Raw genomic sequence first — 16,911 nt, forward strand, 5'->3', positions numbered from 1 at the left:
CACAGCGACTTCATACCGATACTACAATAGAGGGATAACGTGCATGGTGATGTCACAGAGTACAAATGATACAAACAGTGATGTCACAGTACAGGAATAAGATACACAGTGACTTCACCGATACTACAATAGAGGGATAACGTGCATGGTGATGTCACAGAGTACAAACAGTGATGTCACAGTACAGGAATAAGATACACAGCGTCTTCATACCGATACTACAATAGTGGGATAACGTGCATGGTGATGTCACAGAGTACAAACAGTGATGTCACAGTACAGGAATAAGATACACAGCGTCTTCATACCGATACTACAATAGAGGGATAACGTGCATGGTGATGTCACAGAGTACAAATTATACAAACAGTGATGTCACAGTACAGGAATAAGATACACATTGACGTCACCGATACTACAATAGAGGGATAACGTGCATGGTGATGTCACAGAGTACAAACAGTGATGTCACAGTACAGGAATAAGATACACAGCGACCTCATACCGATACTACAATAGAGGGATAACGTGCATGGTGATGTCACAGAGTACAAACAGTGATGTCACAGTACGGGGAGGACGCCCAAATAATTTCATAGCACTGGAATAACACACACGAGAGGTCACTATGCACCTGTAACCAGAGAGGTTACTATAAAGGGGTGCAGAGGGTGCCCAGATAAGGTGTCTATAGGAGTAGAGTAGTGCTATAAATAAAGCATTAGAGCTGGGGCCCTGTATGTTACTCCACTGCCTGTGACCTCACGGTATAGGGGGAGATTTATCAAAACCTGTCCAGAGGAAACGTTGCAGAGTTGCCCATAGCAACCAATCAGATCGCTGCTTTCATTTTCCAGAAGCGATCTGATTGGTTGCTATGGGCACTTGGTTGCTATGGGCACTTTTTTTTTTTTTTTTAGACCTTTTTTATTTTATTTTTTTTTAAACCGATTTACTATAAACTTTTTGGGCAGAAGAAGAATAACTTTCCTTAAGTTTTTTTTTTATTTTTAAAACCGGGTGGCCGCCTGAATGACTGACGCCCAAGTGTCACCCACACACACCATGGTGTTGCTCAACAGTCCTGTAAGAATTCTCGGTAAGTCGGAAGCACAAGTAGTCGTGAAAAGTGTGTGAATTGTTTCCTAATAACCCAAAAAATAAAGTTAAAATAGCACATAATTTGTTTCTGCAGCAACTCCCAGCCTGTCACTTTCCAGCTGTTGCAAAACTACAAGTCCCAGCATGCCCTGACAGCCTTCGGCTGTCAGGGCATGCTGGGACTTGTAGTTTTGCAACAGCTGGAAAGTGACAAGTTGAGAATGAATGGTATAGGGGGTATACGTCATCTATACAACCATATAAGCCCCCGCAGCTGGTCAGGCCCCGCACTCCCGCCCCCTCCTCTGTGACACGTCCACTTGCCCCTACACTTAGCCGGGGGCCCTGCTGTGATACACCCCCCTCCCCGCATATAACGCTTACTTTACAGGTCAGGTCTACGTCCGACTCTCCGTTCCTCATAGGCTCCCCGTCCAGACTGGAATCCGAATCCTCCGCGTCGGGCTCCGGGGAGAACATAGAAGCTGGGACCGGGGACTCGCATAGACTCGGCTCCGGCTGCGCTGCTGATGGAGACGCCATCTTGGAAACTCTGCTGCTTACCTTCCTGCGGCTCATTACCATACACTTACGGGAGGCCCCGCCTCTTTTTTTTCCTACTACTTGTATTCTCGTTCCCGATTGGCTGTTGCTGCGAGAGACGGACAAAACTGACGTTAGTTAAAAATAAAATAAATAAATAAAAGCACGCCCACTGTGACAGCCCGCTAAAGCCACGCCCACTTGGTGGGCGGTGTAAATAACGCTTCACGCGGCTCATGAATATTAATGACCAGAGTCTATGACTCGTTCTTTAGGCCCGTAAAGTGAGGAGCTGTGACTGCAGTAAAAGGCACCTGTGCCCTCTCAAAATAATAAGTGCCATCTAAACACCAGCTGATGACTCTAATGATAACCTACTGCCCTTATTTTACCACTTGACCTACATTTCTCACCATTACAACATTTCTGGTTATTTCTGTTATGACTTTACGCAGTCATGTGACCACTTGACTGCCATAAGTCCTGGGGTCATCCAGGAGTAGAAAAACAGCACCACACCTGTCCTCAGGCTGTGCATGGTATTGTAGCTCAGTTCCATTGAAGTGAATGGGGACAAGTTGTAATCCCATAAACAACCAGGTCTGGCCCTGTTCTTGGAAGAAATTAGCTCTGTTTTTCTATTTATCTTGTTTTTTCACAGTCTAATTTAAAGAGTCATTCATACATATTATACAGTGGTCCATAACATACGATGGTAATTTGTTCCAAACGAGCCATCGTTTGTCGAATCCATCGTATGTTGAGGGATTCGTGCAATGTAAAGTATAGGAAGCTGTACTCACCTGTCCCCGCCGCTCGAGATGGTGTCCCCGCCGCTCGAGATGGTGTCCCCGCCGCTCCCGATGGTGACCCCGGGCCTCCGCTGGGCTCTCCGCTGTCTTCTCCGGTCCTCTTCTGTCTTCCGCAAGGCCTTACTTGGCCTGCGTAGCGACGTCGTTACGCTGCTGCGTACGCCATTCCTATTGGATGACGTGCGCAGCAGCGTATTGACGTCATCGGAGAGGGCCGAGAAGACACCGGAAGACCAGCGCTGGACCCGGAGGGCACCCCGGAGCATCGCGGAGGGGTAAGTAATACTTACCGCACCACACGGGGAACATTAAGCTGCTATCCGGCAGCAGCTTAAGCATTTTGCGCTGCCGGATAGCACTTAATGCGATGGCCCCGACATAAAAAAGCATCGTATATCGATGCTGACATCGACATGCGATAGCCTCTGAGAGGCCATCGTATGTCGATTTCATCATATGTCGGGGCCATCGTAGGTCGGGGGGGGGGGGGGGGGTCACTGTATATAATTTTATTATTATTATTTTTTTTTTATTATTCTCTGTCAATGAGGGATGGACAGGTTGTACTGTATGGCACCTTTTAAGGGTTAATATAATGTACTGATTAACTTCATTTACTTCAAAATCATTTTTATTACTACTATTAATTTTTATGTGTTTTATGTGTGATTACAGCAATACCAAAATTTATAAAGATTTTTTTAAAGGGGTTATCCAGGAAAGTATTAAAAACAAAACAAAAATAAAAAAACAGAGCTAGCTTCTTCCAAAAACAGCACCACACCTGTCCTAAGGTTGTGTGTGGTATTACAATTCAGCTCTAGAGATGAGCAAACTTACAGTAAATTCGATTTGTCACGAACTTCTCGGCTCGGCAGTTGCTGACTTTTCCTGAATAAATTAGTTCAGCTTTCCGGTGCTCCCGTGGGCTGGAATAGGTGGATACAGTCCTAGGAGACTCTTTCCTAGGACTGTATCCACCATTTCCAGCCCACCGGAGCACCTGAAGGCTGAACTAATTTATGCAGGAAAAGTCATCAACTACCGAGCTGAGACGTTCGTGACGAATCGAATTTACTGTAAATTCGCTCATCTCTTCATTCAGCTCTTTTCACTTCAATGGGATTGAGCTGCAATACCACACACAACCTGAGGATAGGTGGGGTGCTGTTTTTTTATTTTAAGAAATCAGTTCTGTTTTTTTCTCATCCTGGATAACACCCTTTTAAAAAGTGTACCTGTCACTTAAAATAAATAAAAAATATTATGAGTAGGTGGTCTTCATGTTTAGACCCTGACCAATCTCTAGAACAAGCCAGGAGTGATGCATGTCGCGAAGCCAGCGTTTTTCAACCAGGATGCCTATAGCTGTTGCAAAACTACAACTCTTAGCATGCCCGGACAGCCGTTGGCTGTCTAGGCATGCAAGAAATTGTAGTTTTGCAACAGCTGGAAGCACCCTGGTTGGGAAACAATGGGCTAAGTGCTTCTTTCTGCATGCCATCTAGACTTACCATGGACCTATATGGTCCCCTAGACTCCTCATGAGCAACGTAAAAAAGATATATATTTAATTAATTTTATAAAATTATTATTATTATTATTATTATTTATTAATAACGTAGCAAGTGACATAAGTTTCATTCTCTTGGGTTATTAGTGACGTAGAAGATTGTTTGGACACTGATCCGTGGGTGGAGACACATTCCTCCCTGTTGCCTCCACATTTCATCAGCTCATCTCACTATATGACAGCACATTGTCCATCACATCCCCACGTCAGGCTGCAGCACATAAAGCCTCCCGCATCCTGTATACAGTAGAGCTGTTTATTGGGAATGTGCACCGCTCAGGAGAGTCTGCTGCAGCCCATTCATAGAAGAACATGAAAGGCCACAACATCACAGCAGAGAGACGCCTCATTGTGTCCTACAAGAGCGAGCGCTACAGCGCCAAACAACAGGACTCACAGACAATAGACAACTATACTGTACTAACCATGGGGCCCCATAACAAAACTGAGGTTGGGGTTCCACTTTACCATGAAGACTTTCAGGGGTAAGTTCAGGTAACTGTTGTGCTTATTGAGGCTTTTGTAATGCAAAAGGGATAAGGCACACAATGACATCACTGGTACAGGCAGGGCCGGCGCCATCTGGAGGCAGGATAGGCAACCGCCTAGAGCACCCTCTGGATGGGGCCACTGCTCCGTCTGCGTAAAAAAAAAAAAAAATTATTGTTTGCACACAGTCCCTCATGCACTACTATGTTAGCAAGTGGAGAGGGGGGAGGGGATGGGGGACACCGGACCCCCCCCTCCAGGCATGCCCAATTGCAGTAGTGGATGGAGGAAGGGGGGGGGGGGCGCCCTCCATCCACTACTGCAATTGGGCATGCAGGGAGTTGTAGTTTTGCAACAGCTAGAGGCACCCTGGTTGGGAAACGCTGACTGTATATATGTATATATATATATATATATATATATAGACAAAGGCATATACACAGTGTAGGGTCCGTCCCAGAAGGCTACCTTATCGCGGTGGGACGGTCCAAGCTATTTGACCGCCGACGGAGACAAATTTGCGAGCTAAGTGCCTCATTATTTCATAGTTTCACATTTGCATCTATTACACCATAGCTGTATAGCTCTCCATGTTTTAACTTTATTTTCATGTTTCACCTATATCCTTGTGCTGGCAGTGTGCTGCTGCATTCTTCTGTTGATTATATATATATATATATATGTATATATGGTGTCCCGGTACCGTATTTTATATGTTACCTTTACAGAGGTCCTCATAGTCAGAGTCCCCTAGGAACGTCGGGGTCCCTCTCCTATAGTTATCCCCTTGTCACCCCTCAGTCTGTGACTGTATAGAAATTTATATAAATATAAGTATAGATATATGTATATATTTAATTGCCTACCTGTTCAGCGTAGCAGGACCTGCGGATTACGTGATTAGGTTAGAACTCTATGGTTTTGCTACAGGACCTTTGGAGGTTCCCGTGACGTGTTCACCCACAATGCAATGTAACGGTGAGGGACAGTTGTTATGGACCAATCCAAAACGGCCGGCCTCTGCTCATATAAGGGACCTGCGCCATCTTGATCCTTCTCTTGGGTTGCTGATTCTGGAAGAGGTAGGACCTCCGCAGCTTACAAGACGATTTGCTTGGCCAAAGCCTTGCTGCCTCGGCCTATAACAAAGCGGATAGACTAAGCAATTCCCTGCTACTCACCGCAAGATCACTGGACCTAAACGCACCCTCAAATCCAGCGGATCTATGCTACAAAATCCCTAAGAAGCTAAATTGGGCTTATCTGATCCCAACCGACTGTCAATCGCTGCTCAGCTATATGTATAGAGACTTTGTTATCTGGACTGTTACTACTGCTGCATGTACAGAAATTCTTCAGTAAAAGTTCCCGAAAGTTTTCAGTTAACAGTGGTTGTGGACAATCCTTTATTTCTGCATCACCTATTGCTCTTGGGAAGGGTGGCAATAGGCCTATCAAGACTACAGTATTTAACCCTCATCCTGGCGTCACGAGTGACAAGGGTTAACAGCGCCCTTTATCACCCCGAACAGCAACACCCTAACTACCCTACACCCCACAAGGCTTGCCACACAATCCACCACCATATTATATATATATATATATATATATATATATATATATATATATATATATATAGTAAATTTAAGTAGCCGTATTAGTCCAGTGATAATGTCTTAACCCCTGCATATTTGTGAGATGTAACCTGTGTCTTCTCCTTGTGAGCTTAGATTTGCTTTGGACTTGATAAGGGAGGAATCCCGAAAGTTTGTCTCTACAAAATTCTGTTAGTCCAATAAAAAAGGTTTTACAAGATACTGCAACATTTTGTGATTTGCATCTATCTCATGCATGTGTTAGAAATATAAAAAAATGCTGGTGCAGCTCACAATTATATACTGGCCGAGGAGAGTTGGGCAATACACCTATACCCAAGGTGTGCAAGTTTGCAATAAAATGTATAGAAAAAGAAAAACCAGCCCACACCTCAAGGACAGTAATATAGTAATATAAAGTTTAGAGTTGGGTAAATGAATTTGATGGCTGAGACCGTACTTCAATTATCAAATGAATAAAATGTATTAAAATATATATGCAAAGAAAATAATGCAAGGAAATTCCCCTAACATGTGTTAGAAATATACCCTGCATGGGAGGGGAGTTAGAGATAGATATTTAGATGTGCGTTAGTCAGTCACGGTATGTGTTTTTGCAGTGTCAGTCACAGTATGGTGGTATTGTTCTGTTCTGGTATGGCGTTGTTATTCAGTCACGGTATGGTGGTATTGTTCTGTTCTGGTATGGCGTTGTTATTCAGTCACGGTATGGTGGTATTGTTCTGTTCTGGTATGGCGTTGTTATTCAGTCACGGTATGGCGTTGTTGTTCAGTCACGGTATGGTGGTATTGTTCTGCTCTGGCGTTGTTATTCAGTCACGGTATGGCGTTGTTATTCAGTCACGGTATGGCGGTATTGTTCTGTTCTGGTATGGCGTTGTTATTCAGTCACGGTATGGCGTTGTTATTCAGTCACGGTATGGTGGTATTGTTCTGTTCTGGCGTTGTTATTCAGTCACGGTATGGCGTTGTTATTCAGTCACGGTATGGTGGTATTGTTCTGTTCTGGCGTTGTTATTCAGTCACGGTATGGCATTGTTATTCAGTCACGGTATGGTGGTATTGTTCTGTTCTGGTATGGCGTTGTTATTCTGTCACGGTATGGTGGTATTGTTCTGTTCTGGCGTTGTTATTCAGTCACGGTATGGCATTGTTATTCAGTCACGGTATGGTGGTATTGTTCTGTTCTGGTATGGCGTTGTTATTCTGTCACCGTATGGTGGTATTGTTCTGTTCTGGTATGGCGTTGTTATTCAGTCACGGTATGGCGTTGTTATTCAGTCACAGTATGGCGGTATTGTTCTGGTATGGCTTTGTTATTCAGTCACGGTATGGTGGTGCTATGCAGTCATGGTATAGTGGTATTGTTCACAAATGGGGGAACACATGTTCACATGTTTTATAGACTATATGGGAAACACCACCACTCAAGGAGGGAGCTTTATCAAAACCTGTGCAGAGGAAGAGTGGTGCAGTTGCCCATAGCAACCAATCAGATTGCTTCTTTCATTTTCCACAGGCCTCTTTAGAGGCCTGTGGAAAATGAAAGAAGCAATCTGATTGGTTGCTATGGGCAACTGCACCACTCTTCCTCTGCACAGGTTTTGATAAATCTCCCCCAAGGGGTACAGTGAGCCTTCACATCCCACAGGTGTTTGACAATTTTTTGCTAAAGTTGGACGTGAACAAAAAAATTTTTTCTCTCACTAAAATGCTGGTGTTAATTTTTTTTTCCACAAGGAGTTATAGGAGAAAATTCCCCCCAAAATTTGTAACACCAGTTCTTCTTAGTATGAAAATATCCCATATGTGGATGTAAAGTGCTCTGCGGGCGCTCTACAGGACTAAGAGAGGGAGCGCCATTAGGCTTTTGGAGAAAGAATTTGGATGGAATGGAAGTCGGGGGTCATGTGCATTTACAAAGCCCCCATGGTGCCATTTACAAAGCCCCCATGGTGCACAGCCCACTGTTCCTAAGATCTCTCAAACGCCAGTGTGGTGTAAATACTCACTGCACCCCTTATTAAATTCCATGAGGGGTGTAGTTTCTGAAATAGGGTCAAATGTGGGTGGGCCGGTGGGCCCCCCCCCCCCCCACCCCACATTTGACCCTATTTCAGAAACGACACCCCTCATGGAATTTAATAAGGGGTGCAGTGAGTATTTACACCACACTGGCGTTTGAGAGATCTTAGGAACAGTGGGCTGTGCAAATGAAAAACATTTTTCATTTTCATGGACCACTGTTCAAAAAATCTGTCAGACACCTGTGGGGTGTAAATGCTTACTGTACCCCTTATTACATTACATGAGGGTCACATGGGGGGGGGGTCCACTGTTCTGGCACCATGGGGGGGCTTTGTAAACGCACATGGTCTTGAATTCCGGCCAAATTCTCTCTCCAAAAACCCAATGGTGCTCCCTCTCTTCTGAGCCCTGTAGTGCGCCAGCAGAGTACTTTACAACCACATATGGGGTATTTCCATACTCAGAAGAAATGGGGTTAATTTTTGGAGGGCTATTTTCCCATTACCCCTTGTGAAAATGAAAAATTTGGAGTAACACCAGCATTTTAGTGAAAAAAAAAAATCCATTTTGACTTCCAACTTCAATGAAAATTCGTTGACGTTGGAAGTGAGCCTTTACACCTGTGGGGTGTAAGGGCTCACTATACCCCTTATGTTCTGTGAGGGGTGTAATTTCGAAAATGGGGTCACACATGAGTGTTTTTTTTTTTTGCAGTTATGTCTAAACCGCTGTTACCAGCAGCCACCCCTGTGCAAATCACTTCAAATGTACATGGTGCGCTCTCACTCCTGAGCCTTGTTGTGCGCCCGCAGAGCATTTACGGCCACATAATGGGTATTTCCTTACTCAGGAGAAATTGTGTAAAAAAAAAAAATTGGGGGTCTTTTTTCCCCCTTTTACCTCTTGTGATAATGGAAAGTATGGGACAACACCAGTATGTTAGTGTAATTTTGTTTATTTAAATTTTTTTTATACAACAGCATGCTGATGTAGACCCCAACTTTACCTTTTCATAAGGGGTAGAAGGGAAAAAAAAAGCCCAACATTTCTCCCGAGTATGGAAATACCCCATATGCGGCACTAAACCTTGAAATACGACAGGGCTCCGAAATGAGAGAGCGCCATGTGTATTTGAGGCCCAAATTAGGGACTTGCATAGGGACGAATCCGGATGCAAGCATTACACTTGCCTCAGATACCAAAAAATACCCTACAACAGTGTTCCCCAAACAGGGTGCCTCCAGCTGTTGCAAAACTCCCAGCATGCCTGGACAGTCAGTGGCGTGTTTTGGAAACAGTGCCGTACAAGACCCCCTCCCATAGACTTGCATTGAGGGGATAAGCAAAAAAAGTCACTTCAGAAGATTTCCTATGTTTCTTCCACTTTTTTTTTCTGCACAAAAAGTCGTAGTTGCTACTTTTTGTGAGAATCTTTAAAAATACCCTTCTAAGGCTAAGTTTCTACTTGGTTTTTTGTCCTGCGTTTTTTGGCTTGAAAAAGCCTAAAAAAACACCAGTGCAATGTCCTGCATCTGGCATTTTTCATTTGTGTGGAAATTGCATTTTTGGCACCTTTTGGCGTTTTTTTTCCCTTCATTACTGTATCTTTTATTATTTTTTTAATGGTACTCTACAAAATAAAAAAAATTTAAAAGTATCTCCATCACTTTTTGGGATCGCTAAAGTCCAAAAAAGAAGAAAAACATGCCAAAAAGATAAAAATAAAATAATAAAAAAAAAATACAAAGTGAAAAACGCCAAGTAGAAAAAGAATTTTGCGATTTCTCATTGACCTACAGCTAACATCTGGCCATAGCATTTTTTGTAAACCAGGCCTGACTTGGCTATGACTTGCGACTTTTGAGGGTTTTGCATCTTTTTGTTGCGTATGTGAAACATTTATAAATTCGCGACAGCTGCAAAAAGAGAAAACTGAAAGTTGCTTAGGTAAGGGTGTTTGCTACTGTATGCGCACCCACAAAAAATATATATATAAAATAAAAAAAAGCTCTAAATGCAATGCTAAATATCCCCCAGTGTCCTTTTGACATAAATGTGGCTAGTATACAATGCTATTCCTTCCCCCCTAACTATATTGAAAGGCACTGGACACATACACTTGCCAATGTGCGTGCGTGTGTATATATATTAGGTATCGACCGATATCGTTTTTTTAGGGCCGATACCGATAATCGGTGCAGGTTAGGGCCGATAGCCGATAACTTAAACCGATATTCCGGTATAAGTTATCGGCTATTTAACCCCCTGCGACACCGCTGCAGATCATTGATTTAAAGCGGGCGCTTTAAATCAATGATCTGCAGTGGCTTTTGCGGAGCCATAGACCGCCGCCACCACCACCCGCTTCTCTCCCCTACCTGTCAGGGTGGTACGGGCCATCCATCCTCCCTTCCTGTAGTGTCCGGGGGCGTTCCGGGTGAAGAAAGAACCGGTCCGGGCTGTCCTTCTTCTCCGGCGGTCATCTTCTCCACTCCGGGCAGGCTCCGGCCTAGTACGCTGCATAGACGCCGCTGCGCCATGACGTCAGATGCGTCGCTGCGCAAGGAATGATGGCCCGGACCACCCCCATTACGGGTAAGTTTAATTTTTTTATTGACGCGGAGGGTGGGGGAGGGGCCCGACCGGTATAGCGGTATGGACAAAAATCCATACCGGTATACCGCCCAGCATCACGGTGGGGGGTGCGATGCGGTATGGTGGGTCGGGGGTGCAGTGCGGCGGCGGTCGCGGTGCGGGGGCGGGGCATTATCGGCTTATCGGCAAGGTAATTGCCGATAGCGATAATGCCCAAAATCGTGATTATCGGCCATACCGATAATCGGTCGATCCCTACATATATATATACATATATATTAGTAAAACCATATACAGCATATTCCTAGCCATCCCTGTGCTATAGGAAACCTACCTCTCTCTTGAGCTTTGATCTAAAAACTGCAGATGACTTTGCTGAAAGCTTAGGGGCTATAATCTGTAGTAATTAGGAACACCTCCGGGTATATGGGAGGGGCAGGCACTGATCAGGTATCAGAAGGAGGTGGCATGGCCAACCCTCAGAGCACGAAAACAGCGTTTGGAACAGGTCCTTCCAAACACTGCCCAGTGGAGTACCCCTTTAAGGCTAAGTTTCCACTTGTGTTTTTTTTCTGGCAGTTTTTGGATATCTGCCACCTGCAGTTTTTGAGCCAAAGTCAGAAGTGGATCCATAATGGAGAAGTGTAAGTCCTTCCTTTATATGTCCTATTCCTTTTGAATACACTTCTGGCTTTGGCTAAAAAACTGCCAGGAAAAAAAAAAAACAAGTGGAAACTTAGCCTAAGGGTGCGTTCCGACGCGGCGTAGCAGCGGGAAATACGCTGCATATTCCTTGCTCACTATACACACAGGGCTTTCCGGCAGCAGCCCTAAGTGTGCAGTGAATTTTGGAGGTGGAGCCACTCATCCGAAACTCACTACACGCATAGGGCTGCCACTGGAAAGTTAGTGAGCAAGGAATACGCAGCGTATTTCCTGCTGCTGCTGTAAATTTTGCGCAGCATGAAATACGCTGCGTATACACCGTGTGGGAACGCACCCATAAGGAATACTCTAGTGGAAAACATTTATTTATTTTCAAATCAACTGGTGCCAGAAAGTTGAACAGATTTGTAAATGATATAAAAATAAAAATCTTAATCCTTCCAGTACTTATCAGCTGCTGTATGTCCCAGAGGAAGTTGCATAGTTCTTTTCTGTCTGACCACAGTGCTCTCTGCTGACACCTCTGTCCGTGTCAGGAACTGTCCAGAGCAGGAGAGGTTTGCTATGGGGATTTGCTCCTACTCTGGACAGTTCCTGACACGGACAGAGGTGTCAGCAGAGAGCACTGTGGTCAGACAGAAAAGAACAACTCGACTTCTCCTGTAGTATACAGCAGCTAAGTACTGGAAGAATTAAGATTTTTTTTTATAGAAGTAATTTACAAATCTGTTTACCTTCTGGAGCGGGCTAGCAAAAAAAAAAAAAAAAAAAAAAAAAAAAGGATGGTGGGAGCTACCCTTTAATGTTCCTGCATAGATTCCATTTCAGACACTCAAATCGTGTTCTGAAGACGACCAACATATTCACATATCTTTATGTTTTTTGGAGAAAATATTCAAAATCCTAAAATTACATGTTGATAAATGTAAAAAAAAAAAAAAAAGGATGGTGACTACATTGTGACCTAACAATGTATTTAATTTATAATATGTTTATTTTTTGGATGTTCAAAACGAAAATAACGGAAAGCACTGGTCAATTACATCACATATTCTATAAACACTTAAATAAATAAGAAATGAAGCCACTATTTCAATATCCATGCTTGCTTGGCTTAAAACAGTGTAGCATCAGACACTTTCTACGTGTCCTTGCTACCACTCGTAGATTTCTAGTCAATTTTTGTAAAAAAAAAAAAAATCTAAATTTTATTTTCACAAATGATACAAACCAGTCCACTGGATTAAGTGGTCTAAGATACACCAAACTGGTGACAACTTTAGAAAATCAGCCACCCAAAAAAAACAGCACAAATGCAAAAATAGCGCAATTGCGCAAAATTTATAGACATGAAAAGTAGTCTAAAGGCAATGATACATGTCCCCCAAAGTGTAATTGTGACTTAGAAGTGACATTTTCATGCTGCTGCAACAGAAATAGCATTAAAAAGCAGAAAAACACACAAAGTGTGAACTGTGCCTGAAGCCATTTGTCTATGACACCACCACGTGCTCATGGGCTTCTCTTGGCATGAGCCGCAGTCAATAACGCACATGACCAGTGTGAACAGGTAAGAAAGAAAGGAGATGAGAGGAAAAAAAAAATAAACATTGCACGAAGGCGGAAATTGAAAGTTCCTCCGTAGTTGGCAGTTTCTCAAGCCCCGCCCACCGCAGGTAGTGACTGAGCCAATCAGGTTGCCTATGGAAAGCGAGGCGTGGAACACGTGTGACGTCATCACACCTCCAATCAGCGCTGGGGACCAAAGCCATGGGGCTGGTTCTGTTGAAATGCTAGGACCAGTGACGTCACACGGCTGGCGAGCTGCACGGGAACGGCGATAGTAGTGGCGGCCGTGAGCCGGGGAATGATGTGACCCTGTGCGGCCTGTGGTGATCGAAGATCCGGGGAGGAAGATCTGCGCTGGGGCTTCATCTGGAGGAGGTCAGCGGATAACGTGAGAGTCTCCATTACATAGCGATGTGTCCGGGGAGAGATATAGGCCAGGCAGCCGGTCCAGGGCAACACTATCCTGGGGAAGAGCACGACCCGTACATGGCCCGTCCACCCCCACGGGACCCTGCAACACCCGGGTCCTCCACTGCAGCTTCTCTATAGTCACCATCATCTGCTGGGCTGACTACTCTGGGGTCCCAGGCGCTTCCTCCTTGCTGACTACTCTGGGGTCCCAGGCACTTCCTCCTTACTGACTACTCTGGGGTCCCAGGCGCTTCCTCCTTACTGACTACTCTGGGGTCCCAGGCGCTTCCTCCTTGCTGACTACTCTGGGGTCCCAGGCGCTTCCTCCTTGCTGACTACTCTGGGGTCCCAGGCGCTTCCTCCTTGCTGACTCCTCTGGGGTCCCAGGCGCTTCCTCCTTGCTGACTCCTCTGGGGTCCCAGGCGCTTCCTCCTTGCTGACTCCTCTGGGGTCCCAGGCGCTTCCTCCTTGCTGACTCCTCTGGGGTCCCAGGCGCTTCCTCCTTGCTGACTCCTCTGGGGTCCCAGGCGCTTCCTCCTTGCTGACTCCTCTGGGGTCCCAGGCGCTTCCTCCTTGCTGACTCCTCTGGGGTCCCAGGCGCTTCCTCCTTGCTGACTCCTCTGGGGTCCCAGGCGCTTCCTCCTTGCTGACTCCTCTGGGGTCCCAGGCGCTTCCTCCTTGCTGACTCCTCTGGGGTCCCAGGCGCTTCCTCCTTGCTGACTCCTCTGGGGTCCCAGGCGCTTCCTCCTTGCTGACTCCTCTGGGGTCCCAGGCGCTTCCTCCTTGCTGACTCCTCTGGGGTCCCAGGCGCTTCCTCCTTGCTGACTCCTCTGGGGTCCCAGGCGCTTCCTCCTTGCTGACTCCTCTGGGGTCCCAGGCGCTTCCTCCTTGCTGACTCCTCTGGGGTCCCAGGCGCTTCCTCCTTGCTGACTCCTCTGGGGTCCCAGGCGCTTCCTCCTTGCTGACTCCTCTGGGGTCCCAGGCGCTTCCTCCTTGCTGACTCCTCTGGGGTCCCAGGCGCTTCCTCCTTGCTGACTCCTCTGGGGTCCCAGGCGCTTCCTCCTTGCTGACTCCTCTGGGGTCCCAGGCGCTTCCTCCTTGCTGACTACTCTGGGGTCCCAGGCGCTTCCTCCTTGCTGACTACTCTGGGGTCCCAGGCGCTTCCTCCTTGCTGACTACTCTGGGGTCCCAGGCGCTTCCTCCTTGCTGACTACTCTGGGGTCCCAGGCGCTTCCTCCTTGCTGACTACTCTGGGGTCCCAGGCGCTTCCTCCTTGCTGACTACTCTGGGGTCCCAGGCGCTTCCTCCTTGCTGACTACTCTGGGGTCCCAGGCGCTTCCTCCTTGCTGACTACTCTGGGGTCCCAGGCGCTTCCTCCTTGCTGACTACTCTGGGGTCCCAGGCGCTTCCTCCTTGCTGACTACTCTGGGGTCCCAGGCGCTTCCTCCTTGCTGACTACTCTGGGGTCCCAGGCGCTTCCTCCTTGCTGACTACTCTGGGGTCCCAGGCGCTTCCTCCTTGCTGACTACTCTGGGGTCCCAGGCGCTTCCTCCTTGCTGACTACTCTGGGGTCCCAGGCGCTTCCTCCTTGCTGACTACTCTGGGGTCCCAGGCGCTTCCTCCTTGCTGACTACTCTGGGGTCCCAGGCGCTTCCTCCTTGCTGACTACTCTGGGGTCCCAGGCGCTTCCTCCTTGCTGACTACTCTGGGGTCCCAGGCGCTTCCTCCTTGCTGACTACTCTGGGGTCCCAGGCGCTTCCTCCTTGCTGACTACTCTGGGGTCCCAGGCGCTTCCTCCTTGCTGACTACTCTGGGGTCCCAGGCGCTTCCTCCTTGCTGACTCCGTTGCCTGCGCACGCACACACACTCTTCCTCCGTACTGACTCCGTTGCCTGCGCACGCATGCGCTCTTCCTCCTTACTGACTCCGTTGCCTGCGCACGCATGCGCTCTTCCTCCTTACTGACTCCGTTGCCTGTGCACGCATGCGCTCTTCCTCCTTACTGACTCCGTTGCCTGTGCACATTATTTCAGCTAATAATAAAAGGATGTGTATGTTATAGTAATCACCATCCTTATACCTCGGCGCTGTAGAGAGATCCTTTTGCAGATCATCTCCTGTCTCTCTCTGTATTGCTGTTAGTATTTGTGCTATTGACATAACTGGAGAGAGTTATCAAAGCCTGTGTAGAGGGGAAAATTGAATAGTTGCCCATAGCAACCAATCAGATCTCTTCTTTCATTTTTAAAAAGACCTCCGAAAAAGAAAAAGCAATCTGGTTGCTATTGGCAACTGCTCCATTCTTTCTCTACACAGGATTTGGTAAATCTCCCCTAATGAGTGTTCCTCAGCGCTGTATACAGATAACCCTGCTATAGGTCACAATTCACGTTGGTGCTCACAAGCTTGTTTTGCTTTGTTGGGTACAAGCACAATTTGCAGTCATTTCACCTAAGATAGGTTTTATAATTTGGGAATGAACTACTGTACCCAGAGATCAACTTTATAGTAAACCTTACAAGGTCAGTGGAGATGTTGCATTGATCAGATTTGACCCCATGACTCCAGTACTGCAGCATAGCCACGCTGCCCTAGAGACCATGTGACTTATGACATATTGGGGGGATATTTATCAAAGCGGTCTATGTCCCGCATCAATATAGACCAAACTACAGAGGGTTAGGCTGGTCTATTGTGCGCCTAATTTATCAAAAGGCGCACGGCTCTTGATAAATTCTGCGCACGGACTTCGGGATCTATTCTTTAGACTGTATTTAAACCTGCTCCAGGATGGTCTGACATTTCGGCGTACTTTCAACTGATGCGACTTGTCGCTGAAAAGTCGCTTTTGATAAATTCAGCACCGATACATTTTTCCGTCTAAAATAGATTAGAATGCATCATGTTCTAAAAATCCTTTAAAGCAAAACTCGCTAAAAAGTCTCACATATTTAGACTGCGACTAGTAGATTAGACTGCTGTACCCGTCCCCTTGGGGACCCCGCTAAGAGTCCTCCTCCTGTGGCCTCCCCTAAAAACCAGAGGCCCATGGCTGCCACCAGGCTATCTTTAGGGGCCCCACACTCCTCTGCCTCTCTGCCCACCTCGGGGACACCCCCGCCTGCTGCAACTGCATCCCGGTGGGATGCTATCCCTGACTTAGAGTTGGATTGTTCGTGTGCCCCAACCTCCTCACCTTCGTGTTACCCTACAGAAGCGCAAGATGCTGCAGCCTCTTCTTGCGGTCCTTATCATATCCCGTACAGGTGGTCCTTTCCGTTTGCCCTTCAGGCTCGCAAGGATGGACGCTCTGCTGTGTTACGCTCTTTCTCTGGCCTCCCGGTCTTTTGTTCTGCCCTGGACTTGCCTGTTGCTCAACTGGTGGACTGGGGCCTCTCTCCCCCATCGCCTCCCCTGCCACCTGTATGGCAAACAAACTTTCTTCTGCTGGGCGGAGGACTGCTTCGCAGGGGCAGCGGAGCCCTCCTTCTGGTCCCCCCTGAGGACT

General features: G+C 46.6%; 2 protein-coding genes across 4 annotated transcripts in view; one reads left to right on the forward strand and one right to left on the reverse strand.

The window, feature by feature from the left end:
* GTPBP1 (GTP binding protein 1) overlaps nt 1-13,161 on the reverse strand; it is a 58,433-nt gene extending 45,272 nt beyond the window's left edge. The window contains exons 1-2 of one of the 2 annotated variants that reach the window (XM_056523859.1): nt 12,887-13,161; nt 1,486-1,753 (exon numbers count right to left, since the gene is read on the reverse strand). In XM_056523859.1, the coding sequence (XP_056379834.1) occupies nt 1,486-1,753; nt 12,887-13,161 (543 nt within the window). Of the gene's footprint in view, nt 1-1,485; nt 1,754-1,958; nt 1,988-12,886 lie in introns of those variants that run through there. The other variant, XM_056523860.1, reaches the window with a different exon arrangement.
* A 68-nt stretch (nt 13,162-13,229) lies between these two features.
* The window catches only part of JOSD1 (Josephin domain containing 1), a 31,589-nt gene continuing 27,907 nt past the window's right edge, over nt 13,230-16,911 (forward strand). Inside the window, exon 1 of one of the 2 annotated variants that reach the window (XM_056523862.1) lies at nt 13,230-13,367. The gene's annotated coding sequence lies outside the window, so the exon portion shown is untranslated. Of the gene's footprint in view, nt 13,381-16,911 lie in introns of both variants that reach the window. The other variant, XM_056523861.1, reaches the window with a different exon arrangement.

This window comes from Hyla sarda, chromosome 6, assembly GCF_029499605.1.
Source record: "Hyla sarda isolate aHylSar1 chromosome 6, aHylSar1.hap1, whole genome shotgun sequence".
In the NCBI taxonomy this organism is placed as follows: Eukaryota; Metazoa; Chordata; class Amphibia; order Anura; family Hylidae; genus Hyla; species Hyla sarda.